This window comes from Syngnathus scovelli, chromosome 17 (assembly GCF_024217435.2).
Source record: "Syngnathus scovelli strain Florida chromosome 17, RoL_Ssco_1.2, whole genome shotgun sequence".
In the NCBI taxonomy this organism is placed as follows: Eukaryota; Metazoa; Chordata; class Actinopteri; order Syngnathiformes; family Syngnathidae; genus Syngnathus; species Syngnathus scovelli.
The window spans coordinates 11,903,760-11,928,269 of NC_090863.1; the positions used below are offsets into that span (position 1 = coordinate 11,903,760).

Consider the following 24,510-nt stretch of genomic DNA (forward strand, 5'->3'; position numbering starts at 1 on the left):
CCGCCAAATGTAGTCTGCTGCACACATCATGGCTCACCATGAAGTTTGACTCACCAACACGAGAGGTGGGCTACTCCCTGCCCTGACTATTCATTTCACTGGGCTACGACAATTTGCATTTTTGAGTTATGCACAGTCAAGGACCAAATGCAACATTGTGTCTCAAGACACCACTGCACTGTTTGTTTGTTTAGGAAGCATTCAAGAGAGAAAAAGAATTATGCAAATGCAGTTGTGAGGAGTGAGAAATTCTTCTGAGACATGAAAATGACTTCCTAGTTATGTGTTATTTTCACTATTTTGGGAAATAAATGGCAAATGAAGTGTTTGTCCCCCGGAGTTATCTGGATGGCAAAAGATACACACACCGTGGAAGCTGTGAGTCATTCACTTAAGCAGAAGAAGGAGAGCATAGCTTGTAGCTGAGTCACTCCAGTCACACCCTGACGAGCACCTTGACATCACTCAACCGGTTGTCCATCTCACACACACACACCAGAAGCTACACAACATGAATTAATATCATGCTCTCAGTTAAAAACAAACCAACTAGCATCCTTGTTTGGGATCTGTCGACTGTAGATTCCACCCAAAAAATAGCAAGTAGACTAATAAGGGAGAAGATTTCCCATAAAGTGCAAACCGCATGAAGGTGCCACACACAAACAAACACACAGCATGGAGGAAATGCCAGCCTGATGCAGAATTTCCATTAACTGCTGGCACTCATGACAAGAAAACAAACTTCCTGCAGTGCAGAATGCATCATTTTAGCTTCTCGGGCTTTTTTTGAGGCTGTATAACTTTTTTTTTCCCCCATCAAGAGGTGACAAATAATAATAATAGTAATACAAATAAAAATAAAGGCTGTGTATATGCCCTTTGCAAACATGTTCGTTGTCTTCTCACATCCTAACCACTATTTGGGTGGGAAAAAAAAAACAAAATATAATTTTCTGCTTTTAGCAACACAGTGCAAAACTAGAAAACATTTTTTTCCGTGTTAAACTTTCAAAGAGCCAGTTTGGAAACAAAGATAAATCTCATCACATCCCAAATGCAAATTTGGGTGCATGCATCAAAATGCAGCTAATGGATTCAGCCTCCAATGTTTTTTTTTTTTTTTCATGTTCACGGTCACTGCTTTTTAAAAATGTTTTTGAAAATGTGCCCTGGCTTGATATCCCATCGTGACTCTCAAGTTAATGGGCTTAAAAAGCGGGAGGGTGGTCCCACTGTGGACCTTTATTTGAGTACTACTACTGGGGGGGAGGGGTGCGTTAAAGTGTTTGAGAAGTCATCAAGTACAATTAACAGATTACTTTTACTTAGGCTGAACATACCAGGCCCTTTGCTTCCTCCCAACAATCCAACCTAACACTAAAAAAGTTGAGCCCTTGAAAAGTTTTCTTCAACTTTATTTGAAGCTCTCTCAAAGCGGCTTGGAACTCGCTTGACTGACTACCATCAACGAAAGCAGCCCAGCGGTTTCTCGCGTTTCTCATCAATCGGCGCAGCTTCTTTTCCGACAATCGCCACAAAAGATGTCAGTGTCATCCCTCATGTTTTTGTATAACGCAGCTGAACAAACAGCACGGTGAAAGGAGCTCTTTCATAAGGTTTCATTAACATGAGTAATGACGGACGGAATACGAGGCAATAACGGTAGCCGTGGCTCACGGCAGCGCAGATTTATCTTTCCTTTGAGGTTATTAGTGCGAATCATACAATATCAGCAAGTTAGCCCGATGGCGCATTAACAAAGAGTAGGAGACAGGCCAAGCACTGTCTGTTGAAGGCAGACAAAAAGAAAGAGCTTTTGCCGTTACTTGGATTTATCCACGAATTGGGCATGAAATATCATTAGGAACAACACCAGACAGTCTGTCGGAAAAAAGGGTAAAAAAAGGTTACTCGTAAAAGCTTACGAGAGAAAGGTCTGAGCAACTATAGAAAATATTTGGTTGAGGCTCAAGCATGTTCTAAATACAAACCTTCGCTTTTACAGTCTTTTTCTTCCCGGTTATGTTCAATAAATACATTTGATTTAATATTGCCTAAAATAATGATCAGATGGCTTTTTCTTGCTGTATTAGAAAAGATAGAGATTTTTTTTCTCACGCTCCATTATTTGCGACAGCATCAGTGCATGAACTTTTCATTCTAACCTTATCATTAGGATTTTCTGCTTAGCAACACTGATGCACTTTGAGAAGGCTTTACTGGCACAAAAAAGTCACTTAAGGGAGAATTAGAAAGCATGAGATCCGTTCTCATTGAAGTTTGCATTTTTGTTTGAAGTTTGACTCAGATTCCTGAGAAAACATTTATAAATTCTGAGTTCCCAGGATCCGTGGTAATTTTTTTTCACTAGATTGCAGATTTGTCATCTTTTGAAGGCGGGTCTGGAACAAATTCACTGGGACGGAACAAGGGCTGATTGTTTTTCAAAAGAGTGATTGTAATATTTTTGGGAACAACATTTGCTAGAAATCAACAATTCACATCAACTTTTTTGGGGGGGCTCACGTGCGCCTTACAGAATTTTCCCGGTGGGACACGTATCACATATCTTCACAGCCCAGTTTATGTTTCTCGCTCGAAGCCATAGCTCCGCCTTTGAAATGCAAGCCGCGTGTCGTGGGGTCGACCAAGGTAGATCTTAGCTGGAGGATGCGCGACTCACCATCTGGTCGCCATGAGCGTGCCGAGCAGACAGTTAGGACCAGCTGGCAGACTGGACAAAAGCACATCTTTACACGAGAGGAACAGGATTGTATTAAAAACACGGCCCCCGCGTCTTTTTCATGTTTTCAAGCCACTTTACTAGTTCCACTATCTTTTGTGATGTGTATGAAAAACATACAAAACGGTGCGGCAGTTCGAACGTTGGTTTTAATTTTCTTTTGACCAGGGGTCCGTGTTGGGCAAAATGGTTTGTGACATTTCCAATGATGGTGTATTGTGTCTTGGATGCCCCCGAGGCCTGTGAGTCATGCTTCAAACGTTTGCGCTTGTGACATGGAGAAAGGAAATAAGAGCCAGATGCCAACAGATATCCACAAGCACATGGCTCATGCAACACAACCTGCTCTGTGTGTGTGTGTGTTTGCGTGTGTGCGCAAGTTCTTTTCAGGATTCAGGTGGGACATGAGTGATTTCGCAGTGCCGACTTTGCGTCAAAGTCTCCTTAATGTGTTAACCATTCTCACAGATGTGTCAAAACAGGATAACAAAACTGGCCCTGTCTAACACACAGTGAGCCCTCTTGGCTTTTCCTTGCTTATTTTCCGCATTACATTGACACTGCCACAAAATTAGATACATATACTAGGAGAATCCAAAGATGTCCCTAACCTAACCTCATGGGTCAACTGCCAAATGTGAATAGCATTTATTTGTGATTGTCTAGATCAGTTCCATTTGTTCACATTGTCGAGCCCAACTGCAACCCAAATCCCTGGCCCGAGTTTACCCAACATTAACGATAATCCTTACTCTAATCAAGGTACTAATTCTGACTCCAACCCGAAACTGAACCGACATTTCAAATTCCTGACCCTGAAAGTCAAACTCTGAGCCGCGAAAATAAAAAAAGTCTATCATCTTTGTGTAGGACTGTTCTTACCCAGATTTCACCTGGAGTAAATCAAAAGATAATCATTAGGTTAGCGTATACACTTTTGGCGACACTTCTGTTTGGGACTTAGCTTTAGGATTTTTGTAAAATAAAATACGCTAGCCTAATGCCTAACCCCTTCCATAACATTAGCATAGCATTAGCCTAATTTAGCATAAAACTTAGCCAAACCAATGATCTTAAACTGAACAAAATCCCTAACCCTATGTTCATGCCTAAAATTGTCCCCGAAACATAACCTAACCCTAATATACGTAAATAACGAGCATCGTTTACCAAAAATGTATTGCACATCAAATGTTCGAAGAGCTGAGCCTCTCTTTTTGGCAATGTTTTCCGAGCGCGGATGTAATCAAAAGCAAACACTCAAAGACGCACATCTATCTTGCCCCAGCATGCGCGTCGGTAGAGGAAGCAATTACGATGCATGTGGCGTCACGATTAAAGGCCTCAGTGTGCTTCGTCGGAGTCCACCGACAAACAAAACACCGTAAGTCTATCTTCATAAACGTGATGGTATCCAGATCACGGTGGCTGACAGCGTTTCCCTAACACGAAGCGACGGAGGCAATAAACCGAGCCCTACCTAATTCAAACCTCCTGCCTGCTCACATTTGAAAACTTGTAGCGTTTTAGAAAATTAGCCACCTGGACATCAGTAACCCGAGCCTCATCTCTCAGTGACATAACAAGGGTTACAATGGGGCTATTATAAACAGCGTAAACGGCAGCAATTTGTGAGTCCATGACCCAAAACAACGTCTCCGCCGCCGTCGTCTATGTTTTTCAGCCAGGCGACGTGACTCACTGTTTTTTTGTTCTTGCTACATTCTTGTCTGCGATGCTGAAAGGGATCAATCGGTTGTAGGCGTTGGGAGTGCCCTAAGACAATTAGCGCAAATTCACAGCACGGGAGAGTCGTTGGCACCTTGTGTCAACATGTCCTAACGTTTTCTTTGTTCAATGATCTTTGTCTGTCACTTTATATAAAAGAATCAGCAACTTTCGATAAATATGGTATATATGTGCTTGGAGGTTTACGAATTAAAGCTGCTAGCAGCGACGAAACCTGATCGTTACATTTCACCCGTATTAGATAACCCCAGAAAATCTCATCCATTTGTCGAATATACCTGATTCTGAACTATTTCCTATGGACTGTTTACGTTTAACAATTTGGGGCATCGATGCTAATTTGTCTCCCCCAAATCATGATCAACGACCCCCTTCAAGCGTACGTCCCGCAAACGGAGCACACCCTCTTCTTCGTACTTAAGTGTTTCCACATTGACCAAAATTCGGACAACTCGTGCACCATTAACTACTTTGAAGGCTTAATGTTCCCTGGCACTCGGACACACGCAGAATAAAATGGTTCCATTCTTTGCAAGAAATGGGCGCATAGATTTCACTGTGACTTGTGGGTGATTTATTGACTTATTGCCATACTTATGGCAGTGTTTAGAGAATCATTTGTGCATGTTCCATACATCATGACGATAAAATGACATTGGCATGCAAGTAAAACCAAAGACAAGCTAGCTAGGCTGTGATGCGTTTCTTAGAACTACTAAAAATGTGTTTTGTGTCATTATGAAGAGCAAACAATCTAATTTAGGTACTTTCACCTAGACATTCCAGTTTTATACAAATCAAGACCGATAAAGAAAGAGAGCACGAGAGAGCACGATGTGATGCCTCCACATCTTTTTGTAGAGGAGTGACATTTTGGAACAAAGGGGCCAGTTATTTGAGGCCTTTTTTCTGGGACAGGCCAAATACTGGTCTAGCTGGGCCAAATACACCGCCCACGTAGGGTGGGGTCAATGTGGGATGACTCATTCAAATGCAGGCTGGGACACTGGAACTCACACACATACCCACGCTCACGCATACAGTACATACACCCAGACCAGACGCACTCTCGCTCAGCACAGTACAATAGAAGATGGATGGATGGATGGATGGATGGATGGATGGATGGATGGATGGATGGATGGATGGATGGATGGATGGATGGATGGATGGATGGATGGATGGATGGATGGATGGATGGATGGATGGATGGATGGATGGATGGATGGATGGATGGATGGATGGATGGATGGATGGATGGATGGATGGATGGATGGATGGATGGATGGATGGATGGATGGATGGATGGATGGATGGATGGATGGATGGATGGATGGATGGATGGATGGATGGAACATAGGCTTACAGTACAAAGTGCAAATAATATTCAAGGTATGTGTTTTATATGTGATAAGCACATACAGTATCTTCACATCTTTTGGCCGGACGGTCCAGATGTATGGTATTCACGGTAATGCTTGGTTTTAGCACTTAGGTATGTACACGAACGATAAGGATGAGGTAGATGTTTGTCTCTTTTCAATGTCGAGGTGTTCCCAAACATGAATCATGTGTCAATGGTACAAACGCAGTATGTTTGAACAGACAAACGCCATTAGGGACCATAAAGCACAACGGGAAATGTGCCAAAGCCCATAACACTTTTATTTTACAGCTTGTTTCTTTTGCGTGATAACACTTGACACTATATGACTTCTGTCGAATGCTTGGTCAATACGTCACCATCTGTTTGGGCACAGTAAATGACGCTGGAAGGTATTGAAAGCATGTCTTTTTCCAGGGGGCTTGGACGACACTCGGGTCCTTCCCGGCAAATAAACCTCAATGAGATTCGGTGGAAATGATTCTCGCCAATATTTTCATTTAAGACATTTTTGTGTCGATAACTTGGATTTTAATTGCTCCGAGTTGTTACTGAGCAACGTAACGTTTGTTCGCAAACAGATGCTAATAGACAAACGTCACAAGCTCCCGAGCAGTGAGCCGCAAGTAGCTGGAGGTGATCCAAGCTAGCAGTCAAAGACCGGTAAAAACAACCGATAAAACAGGTGGAACCAATTGGTTTCAGTGGGACTATGATTGTGTGATTGTTAATGATCGATAAGAAACTCTGGAAAACCTTGGATAAAATATAGTTGACCTTTTTGCCAATTTATAGTTATTTTTTCTGAGGTATTTGTTCTGTCGAGTGCTTACATACGAGGCAGATTTTAATGAGGAACGCCTTTGAACAGTGGTCTCGCGAAAAGGTCCGCTGGGAATTTGGTTGTTTGGTGTTTGGCTTTCACTGGTGCTGTGCTGCTAGCTATCAGCGGCTAGCTGCTCAGGAGCTAGCATTGATTCTGTAAAACGTAGACGACCTATCCGAAACGGAGCGGATTCCTAACTGATACACACTAATGGAGAACTGGAAACCTTATAGCACGTGAAAAGGACCTGCGATGAATAATGGGCTAACCTGTTAGCGGTGGAGCCCAAAATAGGAGCATTGTTCAAAACCCCAAAGATGAAAGCGACCACCGAAGTAGCCTTAAGTTATGTTCCAACTTCAGCGAGATCAAATAAACGGCACATTAGCTCGGGGATTGCTCGTGTGTGGTTAACGGCAAACAGATGTCGCCGTACTGTATGATTAGCGCGTCGTAGCATAAAGCGCGTACGCACCCAGACAGGAAAAGCGGTTGCGGCAGTGGCAGCAGCTGCGAGCCATCAACTTGGAGGCAACTACTCAAACACACACGCATGCGGCCGGATGTGCGCTTGCGGAGTGTGTTTATATGCGTGTGTGTGTGTGTGTCTAAGCAGAAACACATTCAAATACGGTCACAGTAATCTCTTTTATCGCCACGATCTCATGTTTAGCCGGCCATCTTGAAAAGTAAACACGAGCAAGGCCTTGAAAAGTTTCCTTACTCGCTCCTCTGCTGTTATTTAAAGAGAACTTCAGCTTCCTGCCTTCTAGACTCTTGCTCTCTCTAGATGGGTGTGGCTTTTAGTGTGGCTTTTTTTTTCTTCCCTCCACCAGACAAAGTTGTGCAAGTGATGTGGAGCTGACCGAGGAGTCCACACCCTTCAACTTAAAGAGCAGTGGGAGGAGGTGGAGCGATAACAACAACAACAAAAAAGCTTGGAGCCGTCTGCGCCCCGGGAACATTGTGGAAGGGCTTCTGTTGCTCAAGCATGAGTGCGTGTTGCCTTTTTTGGGACCTCTCCTCGTACCACCGTCTTCATGCCTCTGGTTCGTTTGGTAAACTATCCCAGGGTTGTAGAGGTGAGTGGAGTTTGCATATACTTTTGGGGGGGAAGAGGTGCAAAACCAGAAGTGACATTTCAACTTGGAAAGTGCAATTCGAAACTGAAAAATCTATTTTAATATGATTTTCTGCAAATGATTCCATTGGGCGCTGCAGCCCGATGGCCTTACAGACCTGGTATTGATTTTCCACACACTAATATGATGATTTGCGAGTTTTCCCTTTTCTTGTGTAGACGCTACAGGTTCTCTGGATGTGACCGAAAACATGATTTTTAGGTCCATTGAATACTTTTAAATGTCCACAGTAGCAAATGTGAATGACTAGTTGTTTTGACTGGCAACCCGTCTCAAAGTCAGCTGTGAATCGTCTTCAAGTTTAGAACACAGAAAGATGTATTCTGTTTGTTTTGAACGTCTTCTTGACAAACGTCAAAAAGTTCTCAGTTTCCAGAATTCCTCAAAATTAGTCTGTTTCTATGAATGAGACTGCTTAGGGCCAAAATTTCAGTTGTAGCTGGACGGATGACAAAATATTATCAATTAAGTCTGCCCCTCGTTTTTGTGTATATCTTGGTGAAAATTGAATTTTGGTCCTGTCTTTTTTGAGTACCTTGTTGAGATTGAATTGAGTACAGTTTGCACTACTTGTATGGATTTGTGTGTTTAAAAGTCACAGAATAAACTCGCTGCATGAAGTGTCACATGGCCGTGCATACACAATTGGTCATCGGGGCTTTTTCGGTTGGGAAAAAAAAAAGATATAGTCCAGACCCCTGACAGAAAAAACAGACCTAACCTGTCTCAATTGACGCGGTGTGTAAAAGTTGAGATGAGACACAGCTGAGTTGGTTTTATTTCGCGAACAAATACATGTGAATGACAAAATAAGGCGTGAGAAAATGTACGAAATATAAATGCGGTTGTGACGCTTTGTGGTTTTGGGTGTTGAAAGGCAGATTATGGCGCAATTTAGTCATGTTAACGTTACACTTGCGTATAGCGGTGACATTCAAATCTATTTTATTGCTGTGGTGACTTAGCATTAGCATGGTGTCTCAGCATTCGCATCTGCGCTAACATTAGATACAGCGTTCACATCATATAATTAATTTTAAATCCATCATTGTCTATCCATCATGACATGATTAACACATTTAAGGCGTAACGCAACACTAGTCACTATTCACTGTGTTACTTTGCTCCTGAGCTCCTCCTACTGGTTGGAGGTGTAATTATCTTTTAAGGCATTGTCGCGAATGAAAATGGACAGCTGCTGTGCAGTAAAAAGCGTCTTTAGCCAGATTCTCCTAATATGATTCAGTTTATGACGATTCATCGGGTCACTTTAACGACTGGTGTTAAGCGTAATTATTGTTTAAGTCACTGTTGTGAATACAAATACGCAACCGTATTATATGTGTACAACATGATGCAGTAGCAATAAGGATTCATTGGGTCACCGCTCATTAGCTCCCCCTATTGGGTTGGAGTGTAATTGTATTTAAAAGCATGCTCTGAAATAAAATTGACAGAAGCTGACCAATGAGAAGCAAGTATCGTCAGGTTGTCACACAGTAAGGATTCATCAGGTTGTTTTGTCTTTAGCTCATATCACTAGCGAAATAACACAAAGAATGCTTATTGCGATTACATCATGTCATAAACGGAACGTTCGCAAATCATCCGCCTTTCACTACTGTTTCACTCAATCAAAAACACATGCTGATTCCTAATGCGTCATGTGTGTGCGTGTCTGGAAAAAGAAAAGCAATACTGCGTCCCGCTGTGTTAAAAAAAATGGGTTGTAGTGAATAAAACGGAGGCGTAGCGAGACAATGGCCAGGAGCTGTCGGCTAGGGAAGAACACACAAAAGCGGTCACGATGGAATTTGAAAGGCAAGGTTGTTGATGTACAGCAACCACGCTTAAAGACATTTGGAGTTTTTATAAAAGCCCTTCATTAAAAAGCAGTATCCATCGACAATTCAAGGATACACATGTTGAATCTGAAGGCGATCATTGAAAAAAAAGAGCTCGTCTGAAATGTGTTCCCTTGGCTCTTGTTTACAGAATTGTTTCTCATGTGTCCTTATTCATCGAGAGGGTCTTTTTTTTTATTGCATTTTTAGAGCCCAGTAAAGCTCCTATGGCAACATTTATGTTGGGGAAAGTTTGATTACCGTGGTTGGGCTTTGGGTCTTTTGCCTTTTTTGTCAAAGGTTGCATTAAAGCAGATCGCCCACACTCATCACTTTCTTAAGAGGTTAGGGTTAGGGTTCGCAGTAATATGTTGATTGTACCTCTACTACCCTAAACACAGTATTCTGATTGATTTAGTTTCTTTGTGGGCTATGAATTAAGTAGATAAAGACGAATACAAATAGCCCTGTAATCAAAGGCTAGCTTAAATCAGAACAGCTTGCTTACAAATTTGGGGGAATGGGCAGGTCACAAGAAATGCTTGTGTAATTTGATACTTGAAGGTCATCCACAGAGCCATTTATAGGCAAGCAATTAAAAAGCACACATTGGTCGCATTGAGTATATCGAGGCAGATGCATTATGTTCTTATTTATAGATGTCCTTTCTGTAAAGGTTTCCGAGTGCACAAAGCTGTAATTTTCCTTTCTAATTCAGACCTCATACAAGACTCTCGGTCCTCAGAGGGCTTTTAAAACGGCACATGGTTGCGTGTTAAGAGTTAAATAAAGTTAATGGCCTGCGCAAACCGTTTCAGCTTTAAGTCTGCCGGGAAGTGGCGGTTAGAAATTTTGCGAGCGACGAGTTCCTGCTGAAGTCATTCGGCAGTAGGAGCCAAACCTCAAGCAAATTATTTTTGTCTATTTCACAGGCAAATACGACGTGATCTGTAATTACATTTGCATGAAGGCTTTGTCACCGTTGTTGACATCGTGTACCAAAAAAAGGGGGGGTAGTGATTAGACTTGTTTGGGTACACGGGGCCTGAAGCCGTGGAACCTGAATTCAATTATGATATCATTATGTTTCATTTGGAGTCATGGAAGATTTGTTGACAAAAACTAGCCTGGTAACTTTGGAGTTCAAGCATTTCTAACAACCACAGGAAAAACACAACTCATCCCAAAAAATTATATAATAAGTGAAGGGTATTTTCTTTTTCTGTGTGTGTGTGCGTAGGTCACAAATAGGTAGCAAATATGGAGACAGACAAGCATTACAAATGACATCATTGGTGCCTTTGCTGCCATTTTTGTCTTTGCCTGAAGCAAAAATATGTCGAGATAGAATGAAAGCCTTGCATGCTCATCCAAATCTTTGAACGTAAGGAGCAAAAAAAAAAAAAAAAAAAAAAAGCACAACAGCATCGGTATCAAATACCACTTTTTTTTCAAGACAGGTTACAAATAGCCTAAGGTCACCCTAGGATAAGAACTGTGCAAAGCCCAGACCGATCTTGTGGGCTCTTGGCCTGCCGCCAGAAAAGTGTTGAGTCGACCGTTCAAATCACGGGATAATCACAAGAGAAAGGCCCTGGCTGGTCGCCCTTCAAGGAGGGAGGAGAGGAGCTGATGAGCAGCATGGATTGCTTGGAAGTCATGAGGGTGGCTTGTTAAAAGTCCCAACTTGGCGCAAGTGTTTAGGGCTGGGCAATGTAGCACGACGGGTGTGACCCAAGAGCATTTTCTTTCTTTTGCTGCTGTTTTAAAGAGCAAGCCAGCACTTGTGACAGTTATTCAAGTCAGGGGAAGGGGGTGTGGGCGTGAACGTGAGCACCAGGCCTTCTCAGGATGGGGAGGTGTTGGAATGAAAAATGGCTGCTATCGAGTTCCCTTGTGTTCTACGGGCTTGTATTTTCTTTTTTGTTTTCAGTGTTGTTTAAGCAGAACGCCATACAAAAGGGGACTGGTCATCGGTCTTTATTATAATTTCGGCCCAAGGTCAAAGCCCTCTTGTTTGGTTCCTGATTATTCTTGGGGTAAATACCGATACCACATATCGGGCCTATACTGGCCTTATTTTAGGATACAGGGTACTCGTAGAGGCTGACGGTACCGGTCACAGATACTTAAGGCAAATACTTAAATAATTAAGGTCTTCATATTGGAAAATGAAATGCAGCTCAGGGAGCATGGAGCGCCTCCAGGTCAGTGGCGTCTGGTGTCAATGTTACAAAGCTGTTGCCCGGGGGCAGCCGCAAGCTAGCAGTTAGCAATGCTGAATGCTGCTTGAAATGTGACAACTTTATTCCACCATTGCCGTGTGATTATGTCTGAAAGACAATTAATTGAGCCTCAGGGGTGCGGGTTTAGAATCAATGCTCGTTTCATTTTGTTAGGCAGCGTTTGACTTTAGGTGCGGCCAATCTGTATGGCTGCGTGCCCGTGAATGTAGTACAGTGGGACGGCGTCAGAGCACATCACTGTCCAAAAATACCACACAGAGACAGAGAGAGCGTGAGAGACATGCAAACGCAGTCATCAGAGGATCATTGAGTTCCCGTGACGGAGCCGAGCCCCGAAACGACAAGCCCGCCTGAGGCTGTTGTTGTCAACCACTTGCGGATCCTGATAAACTCGACAGAGGACTGAGACGTTAGTGAGAACAAAGTGTACGCAAAACGCCGCCAACGCATTATTTGATATTATAGTGACGTTTTTGCAGGTTTTCCCAAAACGGTATGAAGGAGTATTAGAGCCCAGATGAAAGTTTAATGTCACGTCTTTTTTGTTTTGTTTTTTTGTCACTATCATTAAAATTTGACAGCTGTGCCTTTTGTGTCTTTTGCTATTTTAGTCTCTGCAATTAATACAGAAACACAATGTCAGCCAATTATGATGTGCTTGCAGCAGTTTACAACAAGTTTCATTTCAGTCACTTCTTTGACTTGTTTTTTTTTTTTCCGTTTCGCGACCTGTACGGGCCAGGAAAGCAAACCCGCTTTGTAGCGAGCGCAATATTGCAAGCCGTATCTTGTTTGCACGAGTGTTCATTTGAGGTTATGTTTTCATCGCAAACATTACTCGCTTTTATTTTTTTTTGCTCTCGTCGAACGAGGCTCGCTGCTACCTTTACATCGCTTTATCTGCCGCCAGCAGCAGCACGGAGTTTTCATAGAAAACAGCTGCCGAGCGCTTTGGAGAATTGCTCATATGAGGGCTGTAAAAGAGAAGTGGGGCAGGGGGGTGGGGGGGGGGGTGGGGGGGCAATAAATATTAAGCAATGAGCTAAGCCTCAAGCCTTCAATAGAACTGTGGGGAAATGGCAGACAACTGGAAGCAGGATGGAGGGGAAAAAGGCCACTTTGATACTTACGTCTTTATTTTATCATCATTAGCTGAAAATATGATGAAGATACTTTTTTTTTTATGTTCCCTTGGTGATCTGTGTTGCTGCTGATGACTTGGACAGATGTGAGGGGGGGGGGGAATAGATACAATCGGGGATCTGCTCTCATCATACTTTAGTAGGATTAGTAGGATATTTCGTCTTATTCTTGAATCAGGTGCGTGGCTTTTGAAGTTTTATGGACTGCTATCTATAGGGCTTAGTTTGGAGTTTTTAGGGTGTGTGCAGAAGTGAGGATGCGCTTTAATGGTCATAAAGGGTGTGGCTTATGAAGTTCGATAAAAAACTGCTATAAAAGAAGTCCATTGAGGGTTTTTTAAGGCATGTGTAGTGGAGGGGGAGTAGTGCCAACCTAATTTTGCAGGAGCTGCTAAGAAAAACTTTGTTTCGCATTTGAATAAACTAGGGGTATGCAAACCGGATCCACCATTCACATACAGTACAGTTCATGTTGACAGAGTTGTGCTTATTCAGGTGGAGAGGTGTGCTTTGTGTGTGTCCAAGTGTCAACATTTCAAAAGCTCTGTGTGTGTGCTGTAATGAACAAGTGAGGAGATGGATCATCTGCCACTCCAGTGCTCATTTTGTCCTTTCTCCTCATCTTTTTTTGGTCTGTTTTTTTTTTTTTTTATCCTTTTAGGTGTGGACGGATGTTGGCTGGAGGTTGCTGTCTGCCGAGCAGGATTGTGGGAGGAGGCCGGTTTAGCCGGAGGGATTCCTGGCAGAGTGATTTGGTTTTTTGATGTAATGAAAATCACATTGCCAGGGATTTCCAACCGGTTACAACTAAAACGCACGCGGCAATCTCAACCGGAACAGAATGCTCTCAGCTGCCACTACATTAGGTACACCTCCACTGTATCAAACATATTCCCTTTTTTTTTTTTTTTTAACACAGAAAATTTAGGTGGGGAATTTTGGTATACAACATATTAAATGTTAGGTACTTAAAATGTTTATTCTCGTAAAATGGACAAGAGACAATGTTGGCTCTAACATGGGGTGGACAAACTTTGGAAAGATGATGAAAATTAGTTTATTTAATGGTGTAGTAATAATACCTTGTAAATTTAAATTGTAATTGTCAGGGATAATTTAATTAGAATTAGCAGCTTTTGGAGTTTTTGTAATCACGTTCGTGCGCGAGGCTCGCTTATCAACATTACAGTGACATTCCCAAACTGCTGCCTATAATTTAGGCAACCCATGACAAAGTTGTTGTTGTTGAAAATCTTCCATTTGAAGGCTTTTGGGAATAGGAATAATATGCCACACTGTAGCACAAACCATCTGGATGCCTCAAGAGTTTGGACGAGGCGCAGGACTTAGCTTGCTCCGTGAACAGTTCAGTAGAAAATCCTGTGTTCACAGTGGCTAAGTTCCGCTTCTCGCGAGCCTTTCCAGCGTTTTGAAGCGCCGCCGCCGCTGTTGTAACAGCTGCAAAGAGTCAACGTGGGATCAACTATTATGAAGTTAGGCGCTACCCGTTGCCCAGTCGACTGGGGGGGGGCAACTCTGTCATAGCAATGAAAGGTGTAGATTAAAAAGCTAACTGGTGCTAACTGTCAAGATGCTGAAAGGGATCTGTGGCTTTAAAAGTTTTATTAATAAAAAAAAAATGATCTAAAAGTACCAATTGGTTCTTTACTATGACTGTTACTGCCAACTCAGTATATTGAAGTGCATACGAGTTTCGTAAAGACCGCTTTAAAAGTGTGTGATGGGCCTTGTTTTATCCAGGTCAAACTGGGTGGAAATGTTGAGATGACGTGAGGCTTAAAAAGTTCTGTTAAGGCTGCTTTAAAAGTGTCCTTTGGGCTTTGTTTGGACTTCTTTGGGACATGTTGGCTTAAGAAGCCGCAGTATGGTAGAGCATAGAAGGAGGGATGGCTGAGTCACACACCGGAAGGAAATACAGGAAATGTCTCATCGGGGGCGAGGGAAACAAGTAGCAGTGTAATTGTGAACTTTGAGCGCAATTGCTATCTGGGTGGTCAACAACGGAAGCTGCATCCAAGGTGACGTGCGTGTGTGTGTGTTTGTTTACTGTGAATGTAAGGCTTTACGACTTCGACCGCAACGCTGCTGATACTCTAATGTAAGGTATTTGTCATAAAAGGAGCAGGGAAAAAGCTCGCAGCCAACGACCGAGGGAAATCCAAGCCAAACGTGAGGAAATAATCCATTTTATGTTCTTTTCTATAGATGGAAAGCTATGACATGTTCATCACATTAGAACTATCGTGAGGAATAAATACCATCAATAAAACCAATAAAAAAAAATATATTTGCCAAAAGAAACAAAAAATTTCAATTTACTCGAACTGCCATAGAGTGGAAGAGCAAATAGTTGTGCTGCCTGTCACTACTCATTTATAGCATGCCAGATGAACAAAGGTGGGAAATTATTTTGGGACAAGTGAAGTGAAATTTCCCACAGCACACCCGATGACACGGCACAGTTTGGGAATGACCACCAGTTACAATTTCCAGGGAAACCTGGCCACGGTGGCAAGTTTTGCTTGCGTATGCTCTACCCTAGTGGCGAACAGGCGGCGGTGCGCGGTTGTCTGGGCTCAACCTCCTGTGCCTACTGAGCTGATAACAGTTGGATGTTCACCAAGCACTGGCTCAGTTCAGCAGGAACCGGAGTTAGGCCCCCTCGAAATGGCAACGGATACGCCGCCCGTCGCCATCCCATGAAAAATGTAACTTTTGCTTCTTACATGTCAATAAAATGATTTGGAAAAAAGCGAAATCTCTGAATTGTCTAATTACAACTCGTATAATAGAGTGGTACCTTTGTCCTACTCATAGCTGTGGACAATCAGCCTATTAGCACTGCTAATCTCATCACATCGTACCTGTTCAAGGAATATCTAAAACATAACTTCCGGTTTTGATAGCACCATCTGAAAGACTAAAGAGCTGCCAAACAGTTGTCAGCGGACTATAGACAGGCGCAAGACTGGAATGTGCAATACCGTCATCAAAAGGCCTGGTGAGAAGCTGGCATCTAATAGCGCCATTATTTCAGAGTGGAAGACACACAAAATAACCATTGATTGCTCTCGCAATGGCGCTCAATGCAAAATCCTACCTCATGGAGTGAGGATCATCACTGGAAAAAGAGGTAAGGAAGCAGCCTCAAAGTACATGGCAAGACCTTAGCAATCATCTGAAGGCAATTTGGATATTAATTGCCCGAAAACGGTTGGGATTCATGCTGTGCCAAAAAAGGAGTGAAATATTCAAGTGGACCAAGAAGGTGACCTGCTATGTTTGGCGGGTAAAAAAATCCATTAAAAAAAAAAAAATGACAAAAGTTTGAAAATAAAAAAACAATGCTAATGTGAAAAATAGTCATATAAGACTTACCGCAGGAGTTAGCAAAGAAACAAATGATAAATGGACAAGCGCTTCCAAATATACTTAAGTAGACAAAAGCAGTATTGGAAAGCAGTTGATGTCGGACCTCCAATATGAAGAATCCATTCATGCAGTGACAATTAAAAGATAAGACACTGGTTAATCACATTTTCAGAGATACGAGGCTATGCAAACAACAATCCTCTTTAGTATTATCTCTTGCAGTATGCATACGGATAAAAAAAAAAAAAAACACCAATGCTTGAATCCATTTGCGATATTGCTCGCCGAGTCTGTTTCCGACAGTCTTACTTTGATGATGATAGTGATAGAAGAGTTGCCTGGAGCCAATTCGGAAATTGCAAGGAGAGGTTAAGAGACGACGACCTTTAAGCTTCCTTGACTAAGCCAAACGATTGCTGGCCCATTTTATCATATCAAGTGTGTATGTGTGCCATTGGGAAAATCTAATAGAGGTTATCTGACTCTCATAGATTCAGATCATAACAAAATTAATATTTGCCATCTTAGTCACACTCTGCTCTTTTGAAACAATGACTCATTCACCTCATCTATGTCACATGTAAAAGGCACTCTAGATATACACAGCGCATTCTCTTTATGAAGTGAGAAACCAATTTATTCAACACATTAAAGGATGCTCAAAAGCCCTATCTAGCAGTTTCATCGAACCGTCACAAAATCACCCCAGCAAGTGAGAAAATGTGCTTTGGCCCGAAGTAATCAATTTTTGGCTAAAGCTTCAGAAGATGTCTTATGAGGATATGTACTTCGGATTATGTAAATGGTGGATGATTACTCGTAAATCATAACAAAAATATGTCGCATAGTTTACATAGTATATTTATTTACAATCACGTTTATGATATAATGTTCTGCACCAAGGGTCACCAAGAGGCAACAGTTAGCTCACCAGTAAAGGGAAATTGTGATTTCTGAGGAATGTTGTAGGAGTGACTGAAAGTGTAAACAATTTTATAGATTTATAGAGGTGAACTATTCCAGTTTTTTTTTGTCCTTACTATTCTGTCTTCCCTTTGACTTTGCTTGAGTTGTAGTGTTGCAAATGGATATTATATATATTAATTTAATTTCAAAAAGGCTGGTGACCCCAGTTCTAAACAACATAAAAAAGTATATACTTTGTCAAGATATGTTCAAGGGAATAAAAATGTAAACTACCTGATATTTTTCAAGAGATTTTGTTGTTATGTGATGATGGACATCTCCTCCCGTTCCCGACTTTCTGAAAGTGTATTTACAACTTTCCCCAAGTATCTGCAGAAAGCTCGCCTCAGGTCCTCAGGCTCTTCCTCCATTTCAGAGTGAATGAGTGGAAGTCTGCTCAGCTGTGAAGCTGCATTAAGAAAAACAAAAACATTTGTGAGGCCTACTTCATTTAAAATATAGAAGGCTTTGGAAAGAGATTACCTAAAGGCAGTCGACCTTCTTCTATTGCACTGCCGGGCTTGTGATGTGCAATGAGCAGACACTGGCTGTCCTGCAAGCCCTGCGAGGAGATGAACATGGAGTGCCAGGTCTCAATTTCTTTCAAGTGGCTGGGAACGTCGGGGTTAAAAACGATCACCACACCGCTGCAGTCCTTGGTAAGCGCAGGCCAGCATGATTCAAATCTGAAAAGGTTGTAACATCAAATGTATCTTCATGATGGGAATTAAGTGATATAAAGGTTTATTGAACATACTTGAAGTCGCCGGAACAATCCCAGAGCTCAACCTCGCATGATTTTATGTCACCATAACCATCCAGTTGTGATTCAAATTCTAGTATCCTGCAGACAAACATATATAAATACAAAACATCAGAAAACTACCACTATTGATAGATTAATGCAATTAGTTGTACCTCAAACAAGAAAGTAGTTGACATTTGTGGATTGTCATGTAGCTCGTACCTTACTGCTTGAGTGGGTCTGTATTCGCCTCCCACGTTTTCTGTTGCGTCCGAGAGGAAATTTGCAAGGACGGTTTTGCCACTCTGAAATGGAAATCGCTGCATTACAAATTTTGAGAGGTCCATTACATGTTTACAGAAAATGTGGGTAGTGTTGATTGATTTGTCATTTACTGCAGTTATAACCGAACACATGTGAACTAACACCTACGTTGTGTATATTTACTTACCTCATTTGGCCCAATTAGCAGTATTTTAGCTTTGAACATCGCGGTGACAAGGCTCGAGATGCATTAGCCGTCAAGCTAACTGCGATTTAAGCCACAACTGCGCGTTTTCTTGAGCAAGTGTCAGTTGCGTCAGTGATATACGCCTGTAGGTTGATTCAATGTTAATTTTGAAACGTTCAGCTAGTAGAAAATAACAAAATTAAAAAATAATACTCGTTAATTTTTGCAGCTTTGCTTGTTTGTTAGCCGATCCCGCGACTGTAAACTTCCGTTAAGTTTCTATGGTTTCAGCCAATGGCTGCGTCGCTGTCTGCTCATTGGTTGGCAGGGAATTAAAGACGGCGAAGCACCGCCTACGTTACCTCCTGTGAAACGAATCGAAGACGAGGGAAAGTCGTGACGTAACGGTACGGTCCCTCGACTAGCCAATCACCTTCAAATCACCGAGATTGATGAAGTGGGCGGTTGTTTTGGATTGTTCGCCCTACAAAACGAAACCAAATCCGTGAGTAATGTATTTATTAACAACATACTGCTTATTAGCAATTGATTATAGCGAAGCTGTCGCTTACGCGGTTACTTGTGTACGGTAAGGTTCACAATTTGATTTAAAGTTTAAACGTCATAAAGGGGCGGCTGGGAGGGGGTTACACCACGCTTCGCTGATCTCCCTTGACGACACAAACGATAATACTTTCATTCAACTCAGTGCATGTTTACAATGTTCGGTGTCTTTTTTATTATTCTTGCGTCCATGACAGGTATTATGTGTCCCGAGGATGAACGGCAGAGTCAGCCTCCTGGCTGCAGTTCCTCAGCCAGGTATAGTGTGACACTGACTTGTGGAGACCCCGAAAGCTCTCATGAAGCCCCCAAGACCATCTGGACGAGCACTGGTGGCAACAGAACTCCACAGGTTGAGATCCACTGGTGAGGAACATGCATACATACATAGCATGCGTACTCAGAAGTCTGTCATTGTGGAGTGACAACCACAAGTGACCTCAAAAATGACCCTCGGCTATTCTTTTGCTACATATTCCATTTAGTCCACGTAATACTGGTGACAATGACAAAGGATTTGGATCATTCGTGAAGAGACTGATGGATGCCGAAGCTGCCATCATCTCTGCAGCCATGCAGATTGAGTCGTTCAAAGACATCCTGAAAGTATGTTTTGACTTGCGTTGTGTCCAGAGCAAACAAAGTACTGCAGATCCCTCATGTTTTCGCTTCTGGTTTATCAAAGGATTCACAACCAACTGCAGTCAACAAACAGCGCATGGTGAAGCAGAGTGGACTTTTGCTCCAGAAGCTGGAGGACTTTCGTCAAATCAACCAGGTTGTGCGAAAAAGACTGAACCAGCTTCTGGATGAGGAGGTTGGTGGTTATGCATTTGATGATCAGCTGTTCATGGAAAGCTTACAAATGCTTTTTTTCTGTATAACCAGGCTGATCGCATTGATGCGAGCACCGAGATTGATGCTTTGCTGACTAAAATCCTCCAGATTGAACGTGAAAATCAGGTGTGTTATTTGAAGAAAGCACACAAGTAAAGCCAGAATCTCAAAACTGTGAGGCAGATGTTCAAAATAGTTTTACATTCCAAAATCTTCCAAGGGAACACATATACTTTACATTTAGATGAAATAGCCTTGTGTCCCAATACTTTTGTCCAGGTAGTGTGTCATATCTGTTGTATTTATCCTCTGCAGCTTCTAAAAGGTGACCTTGGTGTAACAGAAAAAAGGGCGGAGGAGCTGATGTTTCTTCAGCAAAAGGAAAAGGTGAGCGTAATACTCTATGTGTCTTTTACTCGGCTCAAAGGTTGATGGAAAAATACCCCTATTTAAATCCCTTCTCATTTCCGATGACCACAGGAGAACATCAAAAGTGCTCTTAACATAGCTAAATATGCAGAAGGCACTCGTGCCCGTATACAGGGGCAGCTTCGCAACAAGGAGGCGGAAAACAATCGACTGACCGTGCAAGTGCGGGTAAGAAGCCCTCAATCTGTTCCCCCCTCCCCGCCCCTAAAGTCATCACGTTGTACCACATGCTCCTTTTCTAGACACTTGAGCGAACCCTGACTCAACACAAGGCAGAGATAGACGACCTGAAAGCGTCCCTGACGGCTCTGACCGAGCAGACCTCGCAGGAGAAGGAAGCCCTCAAAAAGGCCTCGCGCGTGCACAAGCAGAAAGCCGAGCGCGTCGAGGCCACCCTCGACAAATGCTTGAGTCAGCTGCAGGAGAAGGTGAGACTGCTGTCCATACACTTGACTCTCTTGTTGCAGACTGTAAACATTTTTTATCCTGGAGCAGGACGCCCAGCTGTCAACTCTCCAAGAAAAGAGTGAGACGTGGAAGCTGGAGAAAGAGCAGCTGACCGAGGACAAGCACAAACTAACTGCTCACGTGGAGTTACTGCAAAAGTAAGTTTGGACTTGGTTATTCAGTTTGTTTGAAGTTGCATAAAAAAAGCATTACATTAGACTTCTGCTGACAGAAACACTGATAATATGTCTCCTTTAACTTTGTTCCTTGAAGGCAAGTCACCGGCATCCCAATAAGACTTCAAAAGGACATGCAGAGGCAGACAGCAATGGTGAAGGAATGGGAAAAGGAATTTATGGAGAGGATGAAAGAAAGGAACGAGCAGGAGGATAGGGAGGAGGACTGGGGGAAGGCAAAGGTGGAGAAGGAGAGAAGAGAGTTTGAAGACCGGGAGAAGGTGAGGGGGGAGTGGGAAACCCGGGAGAAGGAAGGGGTGAGGGAAAGGGCGGAGAAGGAAAGGTGGGAGTGGGAAGACCAGGAGAAGGAATGGGTGAAGGAAAGGGCGAAGGGTGAGAAGAAGAGGAGAGAGTGGGAGAAGGAACGTGAGGAGAGGCAGGAAAAGACAAGAAAACGAGAGGAGAGGGCAATGGAGAAAGCTAGGGGGTGCAGCTCCGAAAGGGAGGAGCCGCAAGGGGAGAGAGTGGAGGAGATGGTGGATATCCCCGCGAGACATGACGGTGTGGCACAGCAGTTCCAAAGCTGCGAAGTGGAAAAGGAGAACGACAGCGGCAGTTACGCTACGCTCAAGGTACAACTCGGTTGGACACGCCTCTAAAATCAAACCGACAAACTTTTGTGCTCACCGTTGATTTATATCTATTCCTAGAAGTCAATTTTCCACAATGTGTCACCTTTAAAAGTGTCACAAAATCGAAGTAATCTGTGTGTGTGTGTGTGTCACGGCTGCCCAGTTGGAGGAGCAACTTGCTGAATGTGAGGCAGCCCTGGTCCAAGAGAAGAGAATGTCGGGTGAAAAGGACCGCATTGTTGAACAGTTTCAAAACCAGGTTAGTACGACAATGAAAGTGTGTGACCTGTGATCGGTCCGCATCAAATTCTGGCTTGACGTCAGATAGGATAATGATTGAAAAGAAATGGCTTAATAATTTGAACTCAGTGCTTCTTCAGGTTGCAGCACTTGAAGCAGAGTTGAGCAATGCGAGGCTTCAGTTTCAAAACATATCACAGGATTGTCAGAGAATGGAAGATGGAGAAGACTCAAAAGCTGATGAGGTCTTTTTTTTTTGCTTTCTGTTGTTTACCAAATATGTCCTGTGATTGGCTGGCGACCATTTTTGGATGTCTTAAATGTATTAATGGTATTTTTAAGCGACATGGAGAGCGGAGCCCATCAATCAGGTTTGATGAGACTTTAGTCTGACCCTCTGTCAGGTGAGACAGCAGCTGCAGGTTCGCGTGGAAGAGCTGCAGCATTTACCGAAAATGATGAAAGAGACCGAGATGAAGCTGCAAACCTCCGAGAGGAAGTGCTCAGAACAGGCAGAGGATATTAAGAATCTGCAGAATGAGGTAGTAAGGAAGGGACAAATTGGACACCTTGGGCCCATCACCATGGGGCAAGAGAACGTGAAACAATTTTAGGGACAAAATCAGTCTAATGTAGAAAATCGGTTAATAAATGAAAACATGCAGTTCATATTTGTAACTGATAACATCTACCTTTTGAAATAACAGCTGCAGACTCAAGTGAATTTGGTGAAACCCACGACGGAGCTGAGAGAGTCCAGTTCCAAACTGCAAGAACAAGTGGACACCCTACAAAAGTAAGGCAACTCAACTAAACCAAATTGCACATGAAGCCTGACTCCTAAATATTCGTTTAGGACGCTGGAGGAGCTGCGCCAAGAAAAGCTGAAGCTGGAGCAGAAGCTGGAGACTCAAGAGCAGGCTCTTTGCCACAGCAACCAGCTGCTTGAGCAAAGCTCCACCCGGTGCACAGACCTGGAACGCCAGCTGGAGCAACGGATGTCCGAATACCAAGCGATCAACCAGCAGTTGGCACAATGCTCAGGAGACTTGTTGAATTTCAAAGAACAGGTACTTGGATGCAAGCAGACTACCAACAACCCCAGAATGTTACCTCATCCTCTGAACCAGGAAGTAGCCAGCTAAAAAAAAACAACACCTATCTAACTAACACCAATCCATTTTTGTTGTTGTCTTTTTCTAACCCTAACCCTTATCCCAAAATGGTACAGTCCAGAAACTTATTACAAATATAGTTGCGATTATACTGGCCACCACTACCCTACCGTCACAATGAATAATAATAATCGTTACATTTCTAGGTAAAAAATTTCAAAGAGCAAGTTTTGTCCAAAGACGAGGCCCTTCAGATCACCGTTAATGAGCTGAGGCTTCTCCGTCAGAGCAAGTTGACGGTGAGAACCTGACTTTGTCTCGTCCTCACACCACCTATGTGCTTAATTACATTCAACCCTGAGATGTCTGTGCCCATTTAGGTGGAGAAGAAATTTGAGGCTCGTGTCAAAGAGCTGCAGTTCAGCCTGGACAAGTGCGAGAGCCATAAGAAGAACATGCAGAACTACGTGGACTTTCTCAAAAATTCTTACTTGATGATATTTGAAGATCAAATATCCACTTTTTGGTCTTCAACTTTTATGAAATGACCTTTTCAGCAACTGCTATTTATTGTTATTACTTTTCGAGGAAGCAAAGTGCAGAGATGGGGACTCGAGTCACTGTGACTTGGACTCGAGTCGACTTGAGTTACTTATATCTTGTCTTTTCACGTTACTAAGATCAGATTCTGCGGGTAAAATTGCAATAATAAGGTGACTTGACTTGGAATTGACTTGACATAATCTGTGACTTGACTTGACTTGCCCAAGAAAAAAATGACTTGGGACTTACTTGAAACTTGCATATGTGTGACTTGGTCCCATCTCGGGCAAAGTGTAAATTTAAGTGGGAGTTTAAGATCAGGGGATGTTCGAGAATAATTTTGTACATGTGAAGCCCTTTGAGACTTGCCTGTGATTTAGGGCTATATAAATAAACTTGATTTGACTTGACTCAAAAACTTAATACACCGTAACACAGTTCTGTCTCACCATTTTGAAGCTCGGTGTTGGGGTCCTCTCTTTTTGGATGTTTTCCACATGTTTGGTTAGTGAAGGTTTCTTGAGGTTGTCCGACATCCTATCACATTAAAAAAAAAAAACAAGCATGGTGATGAAAGACTCCTGTGAATGGTGATTTGTCTGTATGTGCTCTGTACTATTACTACAAATTTTGTTTGTTGTGTTTTTGATTTCAATGAATATTGAGCAATGGACTGGTGATGACAGAGCCAGCTGCTGAGGATTCAGGACGAACCATGTAGTTTGGATTTCAAAAGTATCTTGAGTATGACGCCAGTTCTGGTTAATGGTGATTAGATAATGTGTCAACCAACGTTAAGATTTTCAATTATAAATTCTATACAGAACTTTAAAAAGGCAAACATTTCCAGGACTGAACGGATTTAGAACAGTTTGCTCAACAGCGACATTCTG

At 42.6% G+C, this 24,510-nt stretch overlaps 2 protein-coding genes across 12 annotated transcripts in view; one reads left to right on the forward strand and one right to left on the reverse strand.

Moving 5' to 3' along the window:
- Nucleotides 1-24,510, reverse strand: part of ift22 (intraflagellar transport 22 homolog (Chlamydomonas)) — a 35,815-nt gene that overhangs the window by 10,385 nt on the left and 920 nt on the right. For 3 of the 6 annotated variants that reach the window (XM_049747483.1, XM_049747484.2, XM_049747480.2), the window contains exons 2-6: nt 24,067-24,154; nt 18,406-18,488; nt 18,196-18,282; nt 17,922-18,124; nt 17,673-17,847 (exon numbers count right to left, since the gene is read on the reverse strand). In XM_049747483.1, coding sequence (XP_049603440.1) covers nt 17,699-17,847; nt 17,922-18,124; nt 18,196-18,282; nt 18,406-18,488; nt 24,067-24,153 — 609 coding nt within the window. In that variant the 5' untranslated portion in view covers nt 24,154 and the 3' untranslated portion in view covers nt 17,673-17,698. Of the gene's footprint in view, nt 1-17,312; nt 17,848-17,921; nt 18,125-18,195; nt 18,283-18,405; nt 18,489-18,634; nt 19,119-24,066; nt 24,155-24,510 lie in introns of those variants that run through there. The other 3 variants (XM_049747481.2, XM_049747479.2, XM_049747485.2) reach the window with 2 other exon arrangements.
- On the forward strand, nt 7,374-24,193 carry LOC125984999 (outer dense fiber protein 2). Of its 6 annotated transcripts, none has more exons than XM_049747411.2 (17): nt 7,374-7,787; nt 19,396-19,564; nt 19,684-19,804; nt 19,884-20,015; nt 20,087-20,161; nt 20,351-20,422; nt 20,516-20,632; nt 20,707-20,892; nt 20,960-21,069; nt 21,185-21,719; nt 21,883-21,978; nt 22,100-22,204; nt 22,364-22,501; nt 22,667-22,755; nt 22,816-23,032; nt 23,283-23,373; nt 23,455-23,603. In XM_049747411.2, exons 1-16 carry the CDS (start codon nt 7,697-7,699, stop codon nt 23,337-23,339), a joined length of 2,310 nt encoding a protein of 769 aa, XP_049603368.1. In that variant the 5' UTR covers nt 7,374-7,696; the 3' UTR covers nt 23,340-23,373; nt 23,455-23,603. The 6 variants fall into 6 exon arrangements, with proteins under 6 accessions (XP_049603368.1, XP_049603364.1, XP_049603367.1 ...); XM_049747407.2 differs by having other exon boundaries at nt 7,380-7,787; nt 22,816-23,029; nt 23,281-23,373; nt 23,455-24,193; XM_049747408.1 differs by lacking the exon at nt 7,374-7,787 and adding an exon at nt 19,009-19,139 and having other exon boundaries at nt 22,816-23,029; nt 23,281-23,373; nt 23,455-24,193.